This window comes from Lepisosteus platostomus, chromosome 12, assembly GCF_059453375.1.
Source record: "Lepisosteus platostomus isolate fLepPlt1 chromosome 12, fLepPlt1.hap1, whole genome shotgun sequence".
Taxonomy (NCBI): domain Eukaryota; kingdom Metazoa; phylum Chordata; class Actinopteri; order Semionotiformes; family Lepisosteidae; genus Lepisosteus; species Lepisosteus platostomus.
In genome coordinates, this window is record NC_142622.1 from 12759754 (window position 1) to 12781607 (window position 21854).

The 21854-nt window shown below is 37.1% G+C and overlaps 1 protein-coding gene across 2 annotated transcripts in view; it reads left to right on the forward strand.

Annotated features, from left to right (window-relative positions):
* Positions 1 to 2000: 2000 nt before the first annotated feature.
* tmem65 (transmembrane protein 65) overlaps positions 2001 to 21854 on the forward strand; it is a 34650-nt gene continuing 14796 nt past the window's right edge. The window contains exons 1-3 of one of the 2 annotated variants that reach the window (XM_088601017.1): positions 2001 to 2722; positions 2979 to 3291; positions 17985 to 18077. In XM_088601017.1, the coding sequence (XP_088457143.1) occupies positions 2609 to 2722; positions 2979 to 3291; positions 17985 to 18077 (520 nt within the window). In that variant the 5' untranslated portion in view covers positions 2001 to 2608. The remainder of the gene's footprint in view (positions 2723 to 2978; positions 3292 to 17984; positions 18078 to 21854) is intronic. The other variant, XM_088601018.1, reaches the window with a different exon arrangement.

Genomic DNA, 21854 nt, shown 5'->3' on the forward strand with positions numbered 1-21854 from the left:
TTAAAAGTAATATATTATAATACATTTCAATAAGGACCCCCCAGTGTAAGTATAAGATTATATATTCATACTTACATATACTTTATGTAGTACAAATAAAATTACTGATATAGCAGATATAACATCATATATATAAGATATAACATATAACATCTGATATAACATCAGACCGTGATCTCACCTGCTCTCAGAAGTGATCTAGAGTGTTGATTTTGCACAAGGCTGCTAGACCAGATTTCTAGCAGACAGCCTTTAGTTCGGAGTCTAAAGTACCTGGTTTCAGGAAACAAAAAAATGTAACTCCTTGAAATGTATAAAATAAATAATGGAAATATGTTGTTTAACATAATCCACCTAGTTTTTTTTTTCTTGTGGTAAATTAGTAAAAAGGCCAACCCACCCAAGGTTAAACTTGAAATTGAAGGGCGCTTTGAACCTGAGTGCATTTTGGGATTTCCTAAATAACTACTCTACTGAGGTGAAGTGAAGATCAGATTCAATCAACTAATCTACCAGGCACATATAACAATATACATTCTTATTTAAGAACACTAGCAATAACATTTAGGTGATCATGTTAGGACCACACTGCATCATAAAACATGAAAAGCAAGTGTTCATAACCTCTAAGGAGGAAGGATGTTGTTTAGATGTCACACATAATTTAAAATTGCCCTCAGAAATGCCAGTATTTGGAAATGGACTGAATTATTTGGGAATCTTGACAAGTAAGTAAAGATTTTTTAATATTATATTGATAGTTGCGTGTGAAGTCTTCTGTCTAGTGTCTGAATGAGCTGCATGCTATGGTCTTGTAAGGTGTTCAATTTGTACCTTTTTTAGGAAACTTTAGACTTTTACAGAGACATCTTAATACCTTTAACTACAGTTTTTCTTTAGCTTTATAAAATATAAAAATCCAGGTTTTTTAATTACTTCAGAGGTCATATTTTTCACAATTAAGACGTTTTTACTATAAAATTAGACCACAGATCATGATGACAGATAGGAACACGCAAGGTTTAAGAAAATGCAGTTAATTATGTATAGTTAGTGTTGGGTAAACCTGTCTGGCTGTAAATTCATTAGTGGAGGTAGCGTGGGCCCTGTTACTACAGATGGAACAACTTTAAATCAAATATTTAAGTGATACAATGATTGAAAGCTGATGTTTCCAGTGGTTTTTTTAAAGAAGCCAGGGTACTGGCTTGGATAATGTAGCTGGTTGGCTTGGTCCATACAGTACATATCCCTTTGAATGAAGAGCATCCAACTCTCAATTTTTAAATATGAATAAAGTATGTTTTTGCAGGAAAAATAATTTTGACTAATTCCACTTTATGATAGTAACATGGAATTGGAAGTCTGTATGAATCAAGCAGAACAATGCTACAAATACAATATAAAAATAGAATGCATGAATTGTGCATACTCTACTTATTACATTACATAATATAGCTGGTCATTTCATGAAATTAAAAATGCAGGACATCTTCTAAAAGTGTAAATTATTTTCAAAAAAGACATATGGTTTCTGAATATGCATCATTTATAATGATTTTGTGTTTAAACAGGACTTGCATCAGTATTAAATACCGTAAGCACAACAGTTGCAAGGAACGGATTCTGTCACTTCATCAGGAAAATGTCACTGTGGCCGGTGAAAAGATAATGCGCTACTCAAGGTGGCAGCATTTACCTACTTTGTGTATAGACTTGAAAAGGCCTTGCTTTCTCACCATAAAACCTAAGGACACATGCAAAAAATAATAAATTATAATATAAATAATTAATTAAACTTTTTATGTTTATATCTAAAGTTTAAATTATAATGTTCTCCCAATGTAAATGCAGAGGCGTTTGTTACATGAAAACTCAAAATACTACAACTCCCGTACAATATCTGCGGTTGAACTGCATTTTGGGATTTGTAGTCCACGTTATGCGGTTCGTACCTAAAACGTCTTTCTCGTAATGATTTGTAAAAATACATCCCCAACAATGCAGTTTGCCTTTTTCCACAGGGGGAGGTATGTGAAAGTACCGCTGAAATGTCAGATCAATAACAAGGGTTAGGGGGATTGGTTGTGTGCGAGTCACACCTGCCTCAGATCAGAAAAGAATGACCGTGCGTGAAGGTGTCTGAAACTAATTTTTAAACACAAAAGGGACAAAGAACGCCAAATCTGTATGAAATCGTCGGCTCTTTTCGTGTAAAATAACTGCATCACGAGGAAAGCGGCAGACCCGAGCTAGTGGAAAGTAATCTTCAAAATGGGAAATGTTTCAGTTTGACTCATCGATTTTACCCCCTTTCACAGTTTTCTGGGACGAAGGATTATTGGTTAAATTTAGATTTCACCACGTTCAATGAACGGAGGCGTCATACATTATTCCATGCTTGAAGGAAATCTGAGATCTTCACGGGACGGCGAAATTTTCCAGGGTTGGGGCTGTTAAAATGGACTGCTGAGATCAGCCTGGTAGCTAGTTTTATTCGAAGAGGCGATATTACATGTATCCGTCGTTCTCTTATGCAACCACCTTCGTATGAATTTATTGAATACCGGAAACTATATTCAGAAATCTTTATTAATTCTGTTAATATATGCAAATCGACGTTTCTTCTAAAGAAACAATAGCTAACGTCGAAAGGTATTTTTCACATGAAGAGTTGGACAGTTGGTGCGAAACTTCTGATGTCGGCTGCTTGACTGCAAAGGTAACAACTTATATACGTGTGTTATATATTCTTGTTTATAATACTCTGTTACCATGCTATTTGAATTGAGTGTCTGTAGTCGTTAGGACTGTCGTAATACTGTACTGTTTTCTGTAACACGGGACAATATTGTACTAATTTTGACTAACTCCTAATTGCGTCGTTTTTAGATTCTGTAATATTTTTTGTCTCATAATTATCGAAATATCATACCGAGCCCATACCCATCTATGGCTGACTCCTTTTTTTATTTCAGTTTTCTACACATCAACTTTGTGAAATCATCATGATACTCCCATGTTTGCGGAGAGCCCTGCGGCCCGTCGTCTCCATGAAGCCCGGACTGATGTCGGAGAGGGTCTGCTGGAACAAGTCTCCTCCAGTCCGCAAGCCTTTGCCCATGCTGTTGGTTCAGGGCCGGGACCTCGGCACCCACCCTCATAAGGAACCCATGGAGCCTTTAAATTCTCCCCAGGGAGCAAGAGAGTTTATATACAGCCTTCACCCCACCGAGCGGACCTGCTTGCTAAGAGAGCTGCACCGCTTTGAATCCATAGCGATAGCACAAGGTAGGCAAATAACGTTTTATGTGCAGATTCATTGATCGTGGTGCAGCCATAAATAGCACTGCCACTGTGCTGCCTATCGGAAGGTCAGCTGACATGCACCAGGGCATGCACGCACATACTTAACACAAATTGCAATAGAACATTTGCTCGAAAAAAAAAGCCTATACAGTGTGTTCAGAGCTCTGGAAAATAAACGTGTTTTGTTTTGTTTTTTTGCTGGAAGAAAAGCAAATTTAATCGTGTTGATTTGATTGCAGAGTTAAAAAATTACAGGAGTCTGCACCCCCACATTTTGATCCGCTTCCTTCAGCTGAAATACACATTAAAATAATATTGATTTACACCTGTATTGATTTAATGTCGGGTTTGGGGCACTAGCCAGTGATAGTGAGTGATCATTGAAACACGTGTGTGAAGTGCTGATGTCTGCTGCTATCTTGTGTGTTGTGATGTGATCTTCTGACTAAGGTCTTAACCCAGTTGCAGTCTGTGATAGTCAGCTGGACGTCAGGACTATGTGTTGTTTCCAGGAGATAGGGATTCATGCCTATGCTTTTCTGCTGTAATGGTATGTGGGGGGTCCATCTCTATACTCGCCCAATTATATTTATAGATTTCAGTTTAACAAGAGATCTGATCTCAGACCTGTGGTCAGTTTTAGTAATTTAGTGGTGTATCTTCACTCCAGACAAGTATAGAACTAGGAAACTGTGAAATCTTTCAAATTTGAAATTTGTTCTTTTGAAATCTTTCAAATATACACAAAATTGTTCTTATGAACTGGAATACAATGATTTTAATTTTAATTCTTGGGGTTGGAGTTACTTTTTAGAATCTCCCATTGATTAAGACTCTTAGACATAAATATTTGTTGTTGGGTTTTTTTAATTACCACCGACTCATTAACAGAGATTAATTCTCCTGAGATTTGAAGTAGAGAAATGCTGTTTGACAGTAAAGCTCTGCAAGAATGAATAAAATGGAAATCTCTGGACAAAACGTCTGTTTTAAATTTATGACAGTCTTTTGACTCAGGAAGGTTCTTGAAAGTGTTGAAAATCCTACAAGATTAGATTTTTAATGCTCATTAAAATTAAATTAAAAATGCATGGTACACAGATTTTTTTTGTTCCAATTATTAAATCTCACTCCAAAGGGTTTTATCTTGTACAAAATATGTGGTGTAACACTTAAATTCCCATATTAATCCACTGTGAAACTCTAGGAAGGAAGATTTTCTGTGCCTGGTCATCAGTGGTGTAGCTGCAGCATTATTTAGGAAACTCTCTGTCATGGAAGCCAGCCACTCAGACGCAGTTTCTGGGAAATGAAGAACAACATTAATGGACTGTAGCCTTGGCAAACCAAGCCAGTGTTGTGCTTCAGCCTTTGTTAGGCCCATCCAAAAAATATTTATGTAGACATCCTGAGCTCCGGCAGTAGAGCTTGATTTTTGTGCTTTAAAGTCTGATAGCTTGCTCATTATTTTTCTTAAACTGGTTCCAGACTAGTATTCTTATGGACAGAACTACTTGTTCTTATTATGGTACAGAGTCCCAGCATCTTACCTCTGAGCTGTCCTTTAATGAGCCCTTTTTGCATTACTTTGGGATTCTTGAAGAAGCTAAAGAGTAACTCCTGATGTTTCATTTACTTCAGTTGGTTATCTAGGTAGAGACACTGTGAACGCTGTCAGCTGTTGTACACTTTCAAGATGATTTAGACCACAAATATTATATAGTATAAAAGCCTTAGAAAAATTCAAAGAAGGGTGATATATCAGGAAATGTTTATATACAAGACAGATACAGAAGCTAAATCTATTCAGTCTGGAACTAAGAAGTTTGAGATGAGATCTAATCCATGTATTTGAAACCTAAGACAATAAACAGCTTGCTTAAATGGAACTGTTCATCCTTCTAAACTATTAAACAGTGGGATGATGGCCTCTTCCTACTTGCTACCTTTCATACATTTCTGTGTTCCAATATATAACTTTCCTGACATAACTCATATTTTTTATAAGGAGAGACTATATTAGGCTCTTTTAATGCAGAACTTCTCTGTTGCTGATATATTTATTTCAATGTTTGTTTCTGGGGCAGATATTGCTTGCTGTGTCACTTGCCTGAACTTTACCTGTCCCAACTTATCTCATGTTTTAGACCACCCTTGCTGCCCTGTACTAATGCAGTTTTTACACGTTGTCATGTGTAATTGTTAAATTGCATTCTGCTGTGTACAAGCAGAACAAAGAAAGTCGAGTGTTGGTTAATTGGGGTCTTTTTTGTGCAATTGCATTCTTCATGATTCCATTTTTGACAGTAAAAGTATCTTACCAAGGCTATATTATGTTTCAACAAACAACAAAACTGGCATTTGTATCAACTTAGATGCATGTCCTAGTTCTAAGTCTATGCAAGTTTTTTTTAATCCCTCTCTTAACTGATAATGTTTTCAAATTCACACTTTTGTGTAAAGTAAATGTGTTACGTGAATCTTTGAAAGAGACCTTTAATTGGGTCTTTACTGATGCCTCCAGTATTGGTTGAGGGTGACTTTCAAGACTTTCCCTCAGAGGGATCTCTAACACAAGCTCCTCAGTGGAAAAGTATAGGCTCTAACATATTTGATTAAGCTGGGTGCACACTTAAAGGCAAACTGTGCAGATCAGGTCATAGACTCAGTCAGATAGGGTGAATCCTGAAGCTTCTGACTATAGTCACCCAGGAGCTGCAGCACAGTTAAAGGGAGGAACCCCTATATGACTCATGAAGGTACATTCTAGGCTGCGTACGGCAGTCTTTTGTATAATTTGGTTGCTGCTTCCTTTGTTCTAGCAGAGAGATGCATAGACTTAAATACTTAAATAAATGAGCTGAGATTTCCTCAAATGAAAAATAAGGTTTGAGTCATAACCCTGCTTGTCAAGTTCAAAAGTGTCTCGTCTGAGGAATAAATATTATTACACCACCTGAGCAACACTATTATCACCTTCAAAGCTTTGGTTCAATAAAGGTTCCATTTCCAGCATTTCACAATATTCTTATTGTAGTATGAGGCATTGTGATTTAAACTAGTGAAATTAGTCATACTGTACTTTTAAAGCCCTGTTTAACATACTGTGAATGGATGCTGATTATATTCCATTACATTTGTTTCTAGAGCTGAATGTAGAGGAGTCTGAAAAAATATGTCTATTATTATAGACATTTCTCACCATCTTTCATTGTTTGTTTCATGGACTACAAGTATTATTTCTTCAGTCATACAGCAGGCTTAAGGCTTCAATATAATTCTGGTTGAGTACATGGCAGAACACAAAAAATGATTTTTTTTAATGTCATTTAAACCTGACAGGACCAAGAAAGGTACACAACCATGTGTAAAATGAAAGCTTTAAAAGCTGTAGCAAAGCATTTTTTTAAAGATCAATGACAAGATAAGTTGAGTGGTTTTATACTGCTGTGTAGAAGTCTAACTCAGTATATGTAGGATATGAACATAAACAATTTGATCAATTTGTTTTCTACTGTTCTGAATAACTTTTGCTGTTATTTGTTCATATTGATCAGAATCCTCAAAGACATGATCACGGTAAAGAACACGTGAGCACCCAGTGCGAATCGAATGTGATCGACTCATTCTCTGATGTTGCTCTTTTTTTCGTCCTCTGTATCCACCTATAAAGGTAAAAGGCTGCTTTTTATGCTACAAAATAGATATAAGGATTAAGCACAATCTCAAAACATTGGCTAAAGTTTCAGTAAAGACCACAGTACAATTGTGTTTATTATGTACAGAAGGACATCCATTTTGTGGAAAGAACAATGTAAAATACCCAAGAGTCAAAGGTTTGCACAGATTGCAAAAGTGTTGTTTACGTTTTGTTTCTCTTCCTGCACCTTAAATGTAATCAGTCTGGCATGGGCCTGATGACATCTTCAAATATTCTAAAAGCAAGGTAGTTAAAGCCATTTACTTAAGGCAGATTAGCTACAGATAAGATATGAACTACAGGCACTAGAGCAGTAAGTGCTTATTTGAGGTTTGTAATGCATTAGTAATCACAGCCCTTGAATACATTTCCATCCCTACAACAGCTAAAAGCCTCCCTCTCATCAAAGACTTGCCTGTCTAGATCACACAGCTGGGTACCATTGGATTGTCTTAATTGGAGGCTAGTAATATGCATTCAAGGAGTTTTTAATGGAAACGGGGGGAATGCAGTGTTTGCTGTTGAGGGCCATTACAATATGGTGCCTAAAAATACTTGCTTACATAATGGCGAAAAACAATGCACATTTTCTTATTTTCCTTTTCTTGTGTTTCACCAGCTCTTATAAACAAAATATTGATCTTCTTTGATCAGTAGCCTGGGTATCTGTTCTGATTGAGGATCTGTCATTAGAGCAAGCTTTGTGGCTAGTAAAATGCTCATTGGATTTGTGTGCTGAGTCATTTTATTTTTTGAAAACCGTGCTCGATATAGAGTCTGAAGCCCAATTCCTTAAGCACCTTGTTTCATTTCTTTTTTGTTTCACACCATCTCACATAGTTGGTCTAATTGATTAATTAGCAAAATTGATTAATTAGCAATATAATTAGAAATCTTATAATCAATGATTTATAGATAAGAGCTGCTTGGAGTGATTGTTTTGTAATCAATTACAAATAATCTTAGGAGCAATCGTATATGTAAAACTTAGGAAATAATTAGATTGTTCTAAACTGAATAGTTTCAAACAAAAACCAGAAGACAAAGTCTTCCAGGAACTAATTCTGAGACCTCGGTTGTTTGTAAAGATTCTACAACATTATATATACTGTATCTTTATATCCTGGATCTGAAGGAGATAGTAAATTGTTTTGCAAAGTAATGAGCGTGCACATGCTGTATTTGTGAGATGTATTGTAAAAGTAAGCTTTTTTTTCCATACAAGGCTTTTGTAATTTCCCCACTTTCAACTCTTCAGAGGCTCCAACTTATCTAATTATACTCCTAATCCGCTTTAGTCACTTTTGTTTCTTTCAGATTTTATACACTGGGAGTTAATACTGTAGAAGGACCCTACAGTAACTCAAAATACAAAAGCAGCAGGTTAAAAAGTGCAGTGGTCCAGAATGGAACAGTCTTCTTTCCTAAGCTGCCATCTGAGATGAAATGCTGTTCTGTATGTTGCAGTACTATATCAGAAAGCAGGGAAAGGCTCTTTAAAGCATTAGAGGTTTTCAGAAATGGTGACAGTAGCATGTTTCTTCCATATTTCCCGGGGGCATCAATAAATAGTATTGTATTAGAATTAAGTACCCCATTCCCCTGACATGCATGTGGGTGGCAGGATAGTATACCTACCTCTTGGCTCTCCAGTTCTGAGTTTGATTCCATTTGCCTGTCTGTATTTTTTCTCTGTGCTCACGTGAGTTTTGTCCCAGTGCTCAGATTCCCTCCCATTTTCAAAGAAAAAAGCCACATGGTTCCAGACATTCTTGCAGAAATGGATCAATTTCATTTGGAGTTTGTGTAGGTAGAATACATAGTTATACTAAAGAAATTGTGCACATCCCCATTATATTTGAAAGCTATATTTATTCAAGTAACACCATTCTATAAAATATTAAGTCCAAGTTTCACACCAATAGAGAAAATTCCAAAAGAGCCTCTTTCAGTATTTGCAACAGAAGAAAAAAATACTTTTGTTCTATGAATATAATTGAAGATTTTTTTTTTTATTGAGGGAGCCTGTGCAGCCTGTTTTATTGTACTGTAAGTATCTAAGTAATCCAAGGATCTCATCCAACCATTTCTTAAAGGAAGCCAGGATACCAGCTTCAGCAACATGGGGTGGATGGCACCCACTGCCTATTGTGTAAAACAGTGTCTTATGATCTGTGGCGCACTTTCCCATAGTTTTCACTTGGTCCCAATAGTTCGTGTTTCAGTGTGAATTGTGCATTTTTTTGCACCAAAAATACTGCTGCATTTGTAATCTCAGAGCATTTTTTTCCTCAAAAAAGGTTGTTCATGTCATTGGGAAAAGATTAAAACTGGTAGAAATGCATTGTCCAAAAACAATAAACGGAAAGAAAACCTTAATCTACACACATTTGCACAGCACGTCTGGAAATAGTGATCTCGTACTTGTGAAAGCCGAGTGTGAAACGCTTGCTCTCTCTTGTGGCCTAAGGCTTTGTAAGTTAAATGGAAGTGCTAGGCTTGTCTAAATGTGAAAGGATGAATGGCTGAGGGCCAGGCAGAAACAGAAAGCTGTAAACTCAACACTAATGGCAATGGCGCATGTATTAAGCTTTAAACACCTGCATATTCACTTTCGTGTGAAGTTCCTTTGTCTCTCTGTGTGCAATATCTGGTACATTTCTTTATGTGCAATATTGAAATGTGTTCAGTTTCTCTGAGAGCACTAAATCCTGCTCTTGGATTGTTTGAAGAGAACTATAGATTTTAGTCCTTTCACTCAAATTCATTTAATTTGCTGACTGTTGCTAGGGTGATTACACAGGCAGTTGAGCATGGTGCACATTGTTCATTATTTAGATTCTTTAAATAGAATTACCAATTTAAAAAGACAAGGAATTGATGTCGTTTGATATGCTCAGTTGTTACAAATGTATTTGAAACGATTCCAGTAAAATGCGAGTTTCTGTGCTGCATTGTTATGCAAATTAGTATTCTGTGGTAATAAACTTCCTGTGTTTATTTTAATGTTTAAACTGTGAGCCGTACATCTTTCCGTGTTTAGTTTCTACTTGCGCAAAACAATATTCCACCAGAAACATTTAAGTTGTTTTTGGCACTATGTTCTGTCTAGACTTTATAAATTAGGGCCCGATATAAAAGTAATCAGACAGACAAAATTGATACATGAGTGAAGAGATTAGATTTTTTTTAAACCTTTGATTTTCAACCTTCAATATTCACTCTTAATTCTTAATTTATGGTTTTCTCTGTGCTGCCAGTTGATCCCAACAGGTGATAGTGTCTCTGTAATTCACGATGTAAAACCTCAGACACCTCAGCACTATAAGCACATACAAGAAATGCCTTCCACAGCTGAATAAACCTTTTCACCCAACAAGATTGCCCAAATTAATGCTGTAGTCCCCCTGGGCCTTCAACTCCACAAAGCTCCACACCTGCTTTTCAAAGGGACAGTAGTGTGGGGAAGGACCATTTTAGCTTCTGAGGACACATGGTCATTTTATCTTAATACAACTGACTGTGGATTTCAGGCCAAAGAGAGAAGAGCTATAAATTGCTCTTTAGGTGCTCTCATAGTCGCACAGTGTAAGTGTTGTATAAATACTGTACTGTATGTCTCTAGAGCTCCAAGTGTGTTTTGTCCACTCATACCTTAGAATTATTTTTAGCCATTTTCCTCAGAAGGGGCAAGGACGTTGGGTCCCATACTATTTCTTGTTAAATGCAGGGGAAAGTTACTATTAATAATAACTTATGTTCCAAAACACTTTACTAAGGGACCAGTTTTTAAGTTGCAAGAAATTGCTTTTAAGGGGTAATGTATTACATTTAATACTATCTGTACACACAAGCGATCATTTTAAAGTAATTTCCCCCTGCTTCCTGTTCACATTAAAAAGTAATCTCCTACACAAGCAATGTTTAATGTGCTTTTAAAAGTAACTTTCCAAAATGCTGTACATTGCAGAGATATCTCAGAGAATTTAATTATGATCTGTCCACTTTCTCCATGTTATTTTTTTAACTTGTTTTAACAGCTGTTGCTTAAGATCTATTTAGGTAAATGTACAGCAATAACATTTGAAAGCAGAACTGGGGAAATGCAGCTGGCCATCTCCCTTTAAACCCAAAGAGTTTGAGAGTTTAAAGACCGAGATGGCCAAACAAGTTGAATTTAACATTTGGCAGAGCCCATATTGCTGGCTAAGACAATTGAAACTTTCCAGTAGTAAAATAGAAAATTTTCCACATTAGTATTGAAACAATTTTCTGGCCAAAAACTGATGAAGACTTAACAAAGAGACGAAGAGAGACACTGTGATGCTAATGTTTTACTTTTATTTCTGATCGCACCTTATCCCCAGGTTACATGAGACTTGGCATACGGTACATAAATTCATCTTTTTGTAGAATCCCGTAATACAATGTTCAAGTTAGGAAAAGTATACATTGGATGCATAAAGAGTATAAGTGGTGCGATAATTTCCTTCTGCGGATGAATATTATGGAGTAAGTGCCAGGCTTTACCATGACACCGTTTTACTCTGTCTCACTTTGTACTCGCTTTGCAACATCCTCAGTGTGTTACATTAGAGTCCTGGACGGATTTCCCATTGGACTTTACCAATCATGGCCTCCTATTAATCCCTAATCTATGAACTGGCTTCATCACTCCACTGATAGCTGATGTGTGGTGAGCATTCTAGCGCACTATGGCTGCCGTCACATCATCCAGGTGGGGCTGCACATTGGTGGTGGTGGAGGGGAGTCCCCATTACCTGTAAAGTGCATTAACTGGAGTGTCCAGAAAAGCACTATACTATAAAAGTGTAAGGAAGTTGTTTGGTGCAGAATCTTTAGGTAAGCCGGAGTATGGGTGTACTTAAAACACCTTTAGATTTCTGTAGATAATCCAGTTTTCACTTTTAGACTCTGTATCAGGATTTACAGTCAGGAACTATTTAACACACCTGGGCCAATCTTTGCACTTTAGACAGAACAGCATAATTTTATTTATTTTTTCTTTTAGACTGCTGTTCATGTAAGTTGTACTGTAAGTGGTTCTAGTGCTTATCATTCACTGAAGGTTCACTCTCTTTCACAGTGCAACACATAAATTCTTACCCATGGAAGGTTTCTCTCTTTTTAGCATTGTGAGGCTTTCACACTTACTCTTTGAGAGGTCTTGTTCCTAACATACATATTCTCCACACTGCAGCGTGACTCATCTCTTCAAAGTAATCTAAAATGATGGCCTTCGAATCCATTCTTGGAACAGTTTTCCATTTATCACATTCTGTATTATGTTAAATGCACCCATCCAATTATCAAAGGTTTTCCTGTAAAATGTGCTACTTGCTCTTTATGTATCCAGCTTAAGCTTTTCCTAAATTGAAAATTTTATTATGGGGTCTTTGAGAGAGTTTTACCTAAAGATAAATTTACTTACTGTGTGTCTTGCATTATATTCTGAATTTGTTTATTACAGCCAGGCATAGCATACAACTACCCCTACCTCCTTCATTAAATACATCTGTCATGTCACACTGTGACCTGTTCCTGTGGATAATGGTTTAGTTCAAGTGTTGCAATTCATGATTCATAAATCCTGTTGTATATAAAGATACTAAAATATGTATTAATGTCAAATTTATATGAGAACAACAAGGCAAATATTAATACAGTACATTGTTAGTTAACCATTGACAGAGGTTAGTTGTCAATTGAGTATTATATTTAGGTAATATAGGTTATAAATAATAAATAGAATTTGATTCCTCTAAATCAAAGCGATAACCAGTTTTGTTTTCTAATATTATATACCATGTTTGACCCACGCTTAACTGGATTAAGTGAAGCTTTTTCTGACATGTCCATATACTGTATGTATGTATCCTGAGCTACAAAGTTGGCTTCCTCAAGGATGTTATTTAATGACATCAACAAGATCTGATGTCATTTTTGTCATTGTACCCGTTTACCGTACAGGTGGACCTTCAAAGAACATTTGAATCTCTGTCCCCAGTTTGGTAGGTATGTCCTACATCATGTGATCATCATCGTTTGATAAAGGATGTGCTACAGCGGAAGCTACACCTAGCAGCCATCAAATTATGTGCAATGATTCTGGAACGGAAACTTTGGAACCTTAAATCCCCCTAACTTGCGTTTCAGGATAAGGGCACAATGATGTTCTAAAAGCGTGTGGAATATTATATGTACCTCGTTGAGTAACGATTTCACAATATGCTTGCTGATCTTGTGGTGAAGTTCTTGTTGTACCTCACAGATCAGTCAATCACAAGAGGCGAAGATTGTTTGAAAGACAGATTTTCATAGTCTTTCGATGAAGTGGCAAACTGTGTACCGCATTTAGGCATGCATCAAGTTCTTCACAGCTACTGGAAGGTTTACACTCCATTTTGTAATGCTACACATCACAGGGTACTTAATGCATCACTAAACCCCTACTGTAGTCTTGGCAAGCCTGAGCTTCATGAAACTGCTTGCTGAAAATTAAAAATATTTATTCATATAAGACTGCAGAAAGAAAATGAAGCACCTAAAATTGTTTTTCAGAAATCAGCTATCGGTCATGCTGCCGCTAAAAGACAACCTATGTAATTTTTCTATTCCTTTCAGGGATGGGTCACCTATTAGATAACATTGCATTTAAAAAGGGGATATTTTTTCCATTTATTTTTTGTATGTTGTCACTCTGAAACTTCAAGTATAATCTTTCTTTCTTTAATAGAAGGCTTTCAGGGATGAGCACCCTGTATGATTGAAAAGACGAACATCTTTTCCAAATTGCATGTTACCTATAATACTTTTCAAATTATTTGAAAGTTGTTTTTAAAGTGCTGTTTTTTGCTCTTTTGGACTTTTGTTTAGCATCGTGCATGAAAGTGGAATTTTTTACAGAACAAGCAGTTGGTTTTGTTTTGCCCGTCAACCTACGGGAGAGTGGGTATTTGATTAATGATATGTTCTGTGGTAATTATTAGTTCACACACAGGAAAGCATCAATTTATATTCAGTCCTGAACTTCAAATTAAAATAATAGCTTACTACTGAAATGTCATTTGAGTAACTGTTTGAGCCAGGCACAAGGGATCAAGCTGTATTCTGACTTGACAATTCAGCTAATGACCCACTATATTGCCTTGTATTCTGTATTCTTTAGTTGCCATGGATACACTTATAAGTTTTGTATCCGTTAAGCTCCAATGTTTGGGTTATAATTAAATGGGAATCCGTGAAAAAAATATTTTATCTTTGTCTACTGAATCACATAGCAAAGTCAAAGGTCCCTAGCACAGGGGATCTGTTTAGGGATCTGCATTCTTTGTGGTCCACTGACTGCTTTAAAAAAAAAAAAGAATATCCAAGACCTTTTTCCAAAGTTGGCTGAAATGGAAATAACCATGGTGTCCACTGTGAGTATGGACCAGATAAAAGGTTTGACCCATCTGCCAAGCATAAATTTCAAATCCTACTTTTGCCAGCTGGAGAGCACGGTGGTGCAGTTCAATTCCGGACCTGGGGCGTTATTTGTAAGGAGTGTGTGTGTGTTCTGCCGTGTTCATGTGGTTTTCCTTCAGGTGCTCCAGTTTCCTCCCACTCTTCAAAGACATACCAGTATGTTAAGTGGCCCGGGTGTGAGAATGTGTATGTATCTGCCCAGCAGTAGGCTGGCACCCCTTCTACAGGGTATCCTGCCTTGTACCCGTTTCCTGCTGGGATAGGCTCTGGCTCCCACAACCCCCAATTGGATAAACTGGTAAGAAATTGTACGGGCGGATGTTTATCAGCTTTTTCTCCTAAACTAGCCTTCCCCTCTCCCTTGAACACCAAGAAACTCTGGCACTGAGCAGCAGGTTTGCCATTTGTAACTTGTGGGTGGGATGCAGTCCTCACATGCTCAATAGCACCTGCATTCCATTCCACCTGAAAGTGTTTGATAAAATGTATCTTTTTCTACAGCAATCGAGATGGATTTTAAAATTACGGATGCATTATTATGGTTAGTAGGACTTTGGCAATTGTAGATCCACTGTTCTTTTCTAAGTAGCCTTTATTTTAAAAAATGTATTTTATGCTAGATTTAAATATATTTCGCTTTGTATGGAAATTGGTATTGTTAGTTTTTAGCATTGTTTTTAAACATATGGGTTTGCCTCTTGTCCTTAGGCACCGATGTGCTTCAGAGTTGTACAGTGCCACAGGGTTTTATAAGGAGAAGGCATGCCTCTCTAACTTAAGGCCTTATCGCTCCCTTTTGTACGAAACCAGACCTGAGTGTAGGAAATAAATAAAATATTGAGAGAACCCCGGTTTCACGTGGGACCTCACTTTTGTAAGAAATGTTAATGTTTTATCTCCGATTACATATGCAGTACTGCAAGAAGAAAAAAGATAGGTTGTCAGGTCTTCAGCTGCCATTTCAACCAGCTGTTGAGTTCAATTTAAATTTCAGAACAATCTTTTACCCAGCTGTGGTTTTCAATAGTTTTGTGTAGATTAAAAAATATATATTTCTGTGAACATTCTTCAAACATGTTGTGAATTCCAGAAGAGGGAATAAGATTTTTTTAGGAATATTTACAAAACTTTACAAAACCCCACATACAGTATAAAGCTAAGAGAGAGATTTTTGTTCTATTTGCCAGATCTCTAGGCGAAGTTGAGTAGATGTGTCAACATAGCTTCAAACCACTCTGCTCTTACTTTTCTCTGGCAATAACTATGGAGAACACAAAGGTGCTCCTAAGGATTGATCATGTACTGTAGTTACACCTACTCAAGTGAGTTACAGTATGTTGTTAGGCAGCAAAACCTGTGAAATAGTTCTGAGAATCTGTAGGCATGAACCCAGCACAACCAGATACACAAAACTGTGCTCAGCACTCTCGTCAGAAATTATTGATTCCACTAAAGATAGAGCCTGCAGATGAAAAGAGGGCTCCTAATTGGATATTTCTCACTAGTTATCTGTTCGCTGATGTTGCTTTCAAAGCAGCCATTAAACCCAGGTCTTGCTTTCCTTGAGTAAAGTTTAGAAAAGAAGTGTCCTTATGCTGTTAGTGGTTATAAATGAAGAATACTGAGGTAGATAACTTTCCAGTAAGCTCCATGCACTGTCCATTAAGTTTCCATTTAAACTGAAACCAATTTAAGTCCCATAGAAAAAAGATCAGCTATATATGTGTAATGAAAGTTCTTGTATATTTGAGTAAAATCAATTTGTGAGCTGCTTTTTGCAGAATTATGATTTATTGATATTGTCTGTGGCCACCTTTTTGAAACCAGACTGCCTGTTCTATATGTGCAATAATTGACTGCTAGAAGTAAGAAGAACCGTTCTTAAGACTGGCTGCAAGCATTGCATTTAAACAGTTAAAAGTGTGATGAAAGTTTCCATTCTCCAATAATTCATTGAATACACGTCAGTCGAAAGAGCTATTAAATTAAATAGCTTATTAAATTATTTGTATAATTGGACAGATTTGTAAAGGCTTCTGTTAATTAACGGATGCCTACGAACACAAGACAGTGGGCCCCTATAAGACTTGGCTGATGTTCTGTGTTAATGAGTTTTTCAGTTACATTCCATTTTATAGGCTTGGTTTTCAAATCGGGGAAAAGCTTAGGATGTGAGCACTACCGTGAAATGAGATGAGACAGGATTTTCTAAAAGTAACATCTGCAATTTCCCAATGCCACAATATAGTTAATTAAATAGTGGATTTTTTCCTGACGTTTACTCAGCATATGCAGATAACAGTATTGTTTGTCATTTTTCAGGTTACTTTCAGTGCTAATTAAATTGCCTGTCAGTGACAGTTCACTCATGCCACTTGATTACTTCCTTAAGTCTTTGGGACCACCAGATATAATGACAGTTCGAGTAATGTAGGTTACTTTCAGAATCAAAGCCACAGTTGTATGTATTTGGTCTCATTTTCTTTTTGTAGCCTCCTTTTACGGACTGCTTTTTGTGAATATTTTAAGTTTCTTTGGGGCTGTTAATAATAATACCTTACACTTATATGGGGCTGTTGTGGTTCATGACTACAGCTTGGCTTTGGGACTTGGATTTGGATTTTTCAAGACTCCTTTCATGAAATTTAGAATGTAGACTATTAGTCAGATCATTAACTTCCACTGGGATACTGGGTACTGATGGGGGTGAGACATGAACACTGATCCATTGCTCCCCTATAGCCCTGTATAGATAGGGGGTCAGTGCAAGCCCTCGTTGTTCCTGTGGGATGGAGCAAACTATGTAGAGGACTAGAGGACTGCCCAAGCCGCAGACCCGATGGAGGACTACACACCCTCAGCGCAGCTGGACCAGAAGCTGCCATCAGGATCTTTGCATTCGCAAAATAAATGACTTCAACTGCTTTGCTGTTAATTCTTCATTCGATACCTCCTAGTTCCAGAATGACTGTGTGGAAACTTGCGTATTCTCCCTGGGTTCACGCGAAGCTTTTTTTTTCCCCCATAGAGCTCACCGGTTTTCCTCCCATCTCTAAACGATCACGGCATGATATGCCACATCCCGGTCAAGAGTGGCATATAACAAAAGAATCATTTGTAAAACTGATTTTGTTTCTTGCTTTGAAGTCTGTGTTATTTCACTTTAAAGCGATGTGTAAGCCTTTTCACATGTTTCTTGATAGAGGGAGGTTTGATTGAGCCTATCCAACAGTTTGCGGTATTTTTTTCCAGAAATACAAGCAACGGGATTTAGCCCTTTATTGCACTGAATGCCATGTCTTTCGGCGGATTCACGGTATACTCTATATGTTCCACTAAACTGACCAGCCACGTAGGTTCCCCTCACAAAGAGGTCGGAATTATTAATACACCTTTTTTGTGTGTGCTTTTTTGTTTCAGTATCCCATATTTTGTTGTTGGTTTTTACCCCTTTTTTTTGAAAATCCCTGTTTGTTTTATTTTCTAGCTTCAGAAAAATCTCGCTACACAAAAAACCTGGTTCCTCTAAGCCAGACGCCTGGGGGAGCAGCAGTCTCTGGGGCTGTGGCAGATGGGCGAGGTATACAGGAGTGTGCCTAGTTATGCCAAGTGCCTCCACATGCTTTATGTGCTGCTTTTAATTCAGCATGCTTGTGCTAGATGTAAAAGCCTCTGCTGCTGGCAAGAAAGATGAGTGATATTGCTTTTTTACATACTGGTTGTCAGCATGTTTTATTTTTTTGTCAACTTTGAGAGGGATGTCAGTTCTTTCAGGGTTTTTTTCCTGCCAACATTATTTAGTGCATAGGGAACTGACTCTGCATTTGTAACTTATTTTAAATTTTCAGTGCAGAGCTGTCTCTTACTGTCTTTTTTTTCTGCACTTTGCCTTAGTCTTTTGCCACTGGTCCTCACATTGGACATTGTCGCAAAGAGCAGCAAGTTAACAAAAATGTTTTGCAACGAAAAGGCTCCTCATGAAAGTAAAAAATAGATTTTTTTTCCACCTTTGAAACCTATCCAGGGCTTCGGGGAGTTTGTTGGAAGCTTCACAGAGTACTTAAGGACGCATTTCTTGGAGTCTTTGAAGGATAAGACAAATTACTTTAAACACTGAGGCCATTTTTTCTATTATTATTTATAAAACTAGGAGCTTCTGGACTTTGTCATTACTAAATATAGTGATAGTATGTAAAAACAGACTGTTCTTCAGTAATAAGGCTCTGTTAGGTCTTTGTCTTCAGAGTAGAAGACAGTGGCTTATTATTTTTAGAGTTGGCTGCATTGGGTGGAAATCAAGAGCTGATTTGTAAAAAGGGAATAGGGGAAAACATCCAATAACTTGGAGATGTCCAAATTTATTTTTTTATTGCCATGGTAAACCTTTGTTCCTATGACTTGGGTATTTATGGTGATGCACCTTCCTCTCAACAGAGGAACTATTAGGGAGGACAACAGTGTTAGGATACAAAGTTCAAAGTGCACAATTTAAATCCAGGACAATGAAGATGTACAGAAGAATGTATTGGTAGGACCTCATTTGGAATATTCTGTACAGTTTTGGCCAGCAAGATCCAAGAAAGATAATTGCTGGTCTGGAATCGGTACAGATAACAACATGTACAGTAGATGTTATGATTCCAGGGAATGTCCTCCATTTGCAGGCTAAAAGAACTGAATGTTTTTAATCTTGAACTGAGAAGACAATGAGGGAATTTGGATTTAAAGTATTTAAAAACCTGAAAGGCATTGACAAAGTCAACCACAAAAAGTTCTTCAGCATCAACAGAGGACAAAGATGGATATTAGGGAGAAAAGCATTTAACACTGAGAAAAGGGGGTGCTTTGTCATTCCAAGGGCTGTCTGGAATAAGCGACATACCTACAGTAGTGGAAGAAAATGAAAATTCCTGGGTAAATGATGAACACCATGTATATTGAAAGTGTGGACTTCCACACGTGTTTGGCTCATGCGTAAATTAAGCAAACAACATCCCAGCGTGCTTGGAGGCCTGTTTGCCTGTAATTTTGGCAAGTGTGGCTGCAGGAGGAGATCTCAGTGACTTTCAAGGAGGGAGGATTGTTGGGGTCCATATGACAGGAGCTTCAGTGAACACAAACGTTCAACTTGCTGATGTTTCGATGTGATGTCGACATGGAAATCCAAAATTATCAGCAGAGAGAAACATTGGGTGGAAGCACACACTCCAGGATTGTGGTATCTGCGCACGAATTCACAGTGCAAGGCAAATCACACAGTCAAGTGCATGAGTCAAGCTCGAAACAGAATAGTAGCATGTTTCTGCGCACTGTGAGAGACTAACCATACAATCTTAAAGTGAATTGTTATTTTCATGATTGGCAGATTGATGTGGCAACTCTAAAATTCTTGACAGGTTTATGTTGTGTGTGACACATGATTTATTTTTGTTCTTGTAAAGAAATGTGAAGGACTATGCTTTTGACAATGAGGCAAATTGAAGAGTCATCCATTTCATTATTTCTTTCATAGTGAGGGGAGCTTTGCTAATTTTGTGAGAACCTCCTGTGAAAAGTCAATGGCTTTTTTGATAAAGCAGACAAATAGAAAGGGGATATAAGGGATGCAGTAAATCGTCTTGCAAAAATAGTAGATCAAGGGTTCAAGTGAACAGTGTCCATACAGCCCTATTCCTAATAATTAAATTGCTGCAGCCCTGGGTTTTTTTTACGTTGCTAAGATACAGTTCTTCAGTGGCCTCAGAGGTGTATCTGCAGGGCTGCGCTATGTTTACTGCTATTTCGATAGATCTGGCTGAAAGGGAGAAATGCACAAGTTATTTTTAATTGTGACGGTTTTGCTCAACAGTGGTTTAAGTAATTAATATAAGTTGTTGACTTGTCTTTTTGTACTTAGTGTGTATCCTGTCTTTCCTACAATACTGTCCTGTGCCAGACATTTAATCCATACAATCCTTTGTATGTTTAATACAGTAATACTCACCTGCGATACATTGGAAAGATAGAAAAAAGTGGGGTGGGGGCATGTCTTTATCATCCAGTTTACTAAATACTATCACTCATTTACGATATATATGATTACAGTCTGAAATATAGGTGCTTCATCTTTTAGACCCACTTGAAAAAATAAATTTTCAAGCCATATAAGACCAATATACACAATAGGTGACCTGTGCACTATATATGCATGCATATACTATTTAATTTTGCCAGGACAATGTATGATTTTTTTCTGGTGATTTACAGGATATAAATCCATCCATCCCTTGAGGATTAAGTTTTAGTTTATTAGGCACTGAGCATCGTACGTGGATAGTGTTAAGGTATTTCTTCCCAGTTAATTATGAAATTAAAAACATAAATTTCCTTTCTAATGTGAATTAATATTGTATATTACAGTTTTATAGCAACCTTGTTTAGGGACAGTGATTTATGTTGCATTGATTTTGTCTTTCCCTGACCAGACAGTGTAATATTTAATGATTATGTTAATAGTATTTGGTGTCTGGGATTTGTCTAATACATCTGTATCTCTGTCTTGGATTACTTCCCATTCTCTTCAAGAATGCTGTATTGCATCCGTGAAACTGGCAAAAAGCACACTCTCATCTTTACGGCATACAGTGGGGAAAAATAAAATACACTGCATTCTTACAAAGTGCATTTGAAATATGTGGACCGTGTAGGCTTGTGCGCTGTGATGCAATTTAAAGACTTGTCACGGTACACGCTGGCTATAATTGACCGTCCCTGGAACCTTAAGAGTGTGAAATTTCCTCGGCAACATGATTACTTGTGTGAAATAATTCTGAAACAAAGCAAATCATAGAATTACCTGTTCTACTAATTGATTTTCAGTAAATAATACTGTTGCACTCCACCATTCCATAAGAACTTAATTGTCATCAAATCATGAATACATTTATCAATTAAACATCCCTAGAAAATAGTATTTGTATTTAATTTCCTGAACTATGTAAATACTACAGCTACAGTACCTCTACTGATGAATATATTAGAAAATTTGTGTAATTTATCACCATTGAAAAATAGATCTGATGTGAAGCTGTATTTTTATTGGAATCAAAGTCTATGGTTTTTTAAATGTTTTCAAAGTGGGATATCTTATAGTTGCCTCTGCATATTACAACATAAGGCCAGTGATTCGTTGACGTAGACTTTTCAGAAGTACCCCACAGAAGATAAGTACTGTACTGTACATATCAGAATATAAAAGGCTATATAAGCCTACAATTGATATAGCACAGTAGTGGAGCTGGAACTCTGAGCTACTGTCATTTGATGCCATCTTCTCCTAATCGGTGTTCTGCACCATACGGAGGTAAATTGCTCATCT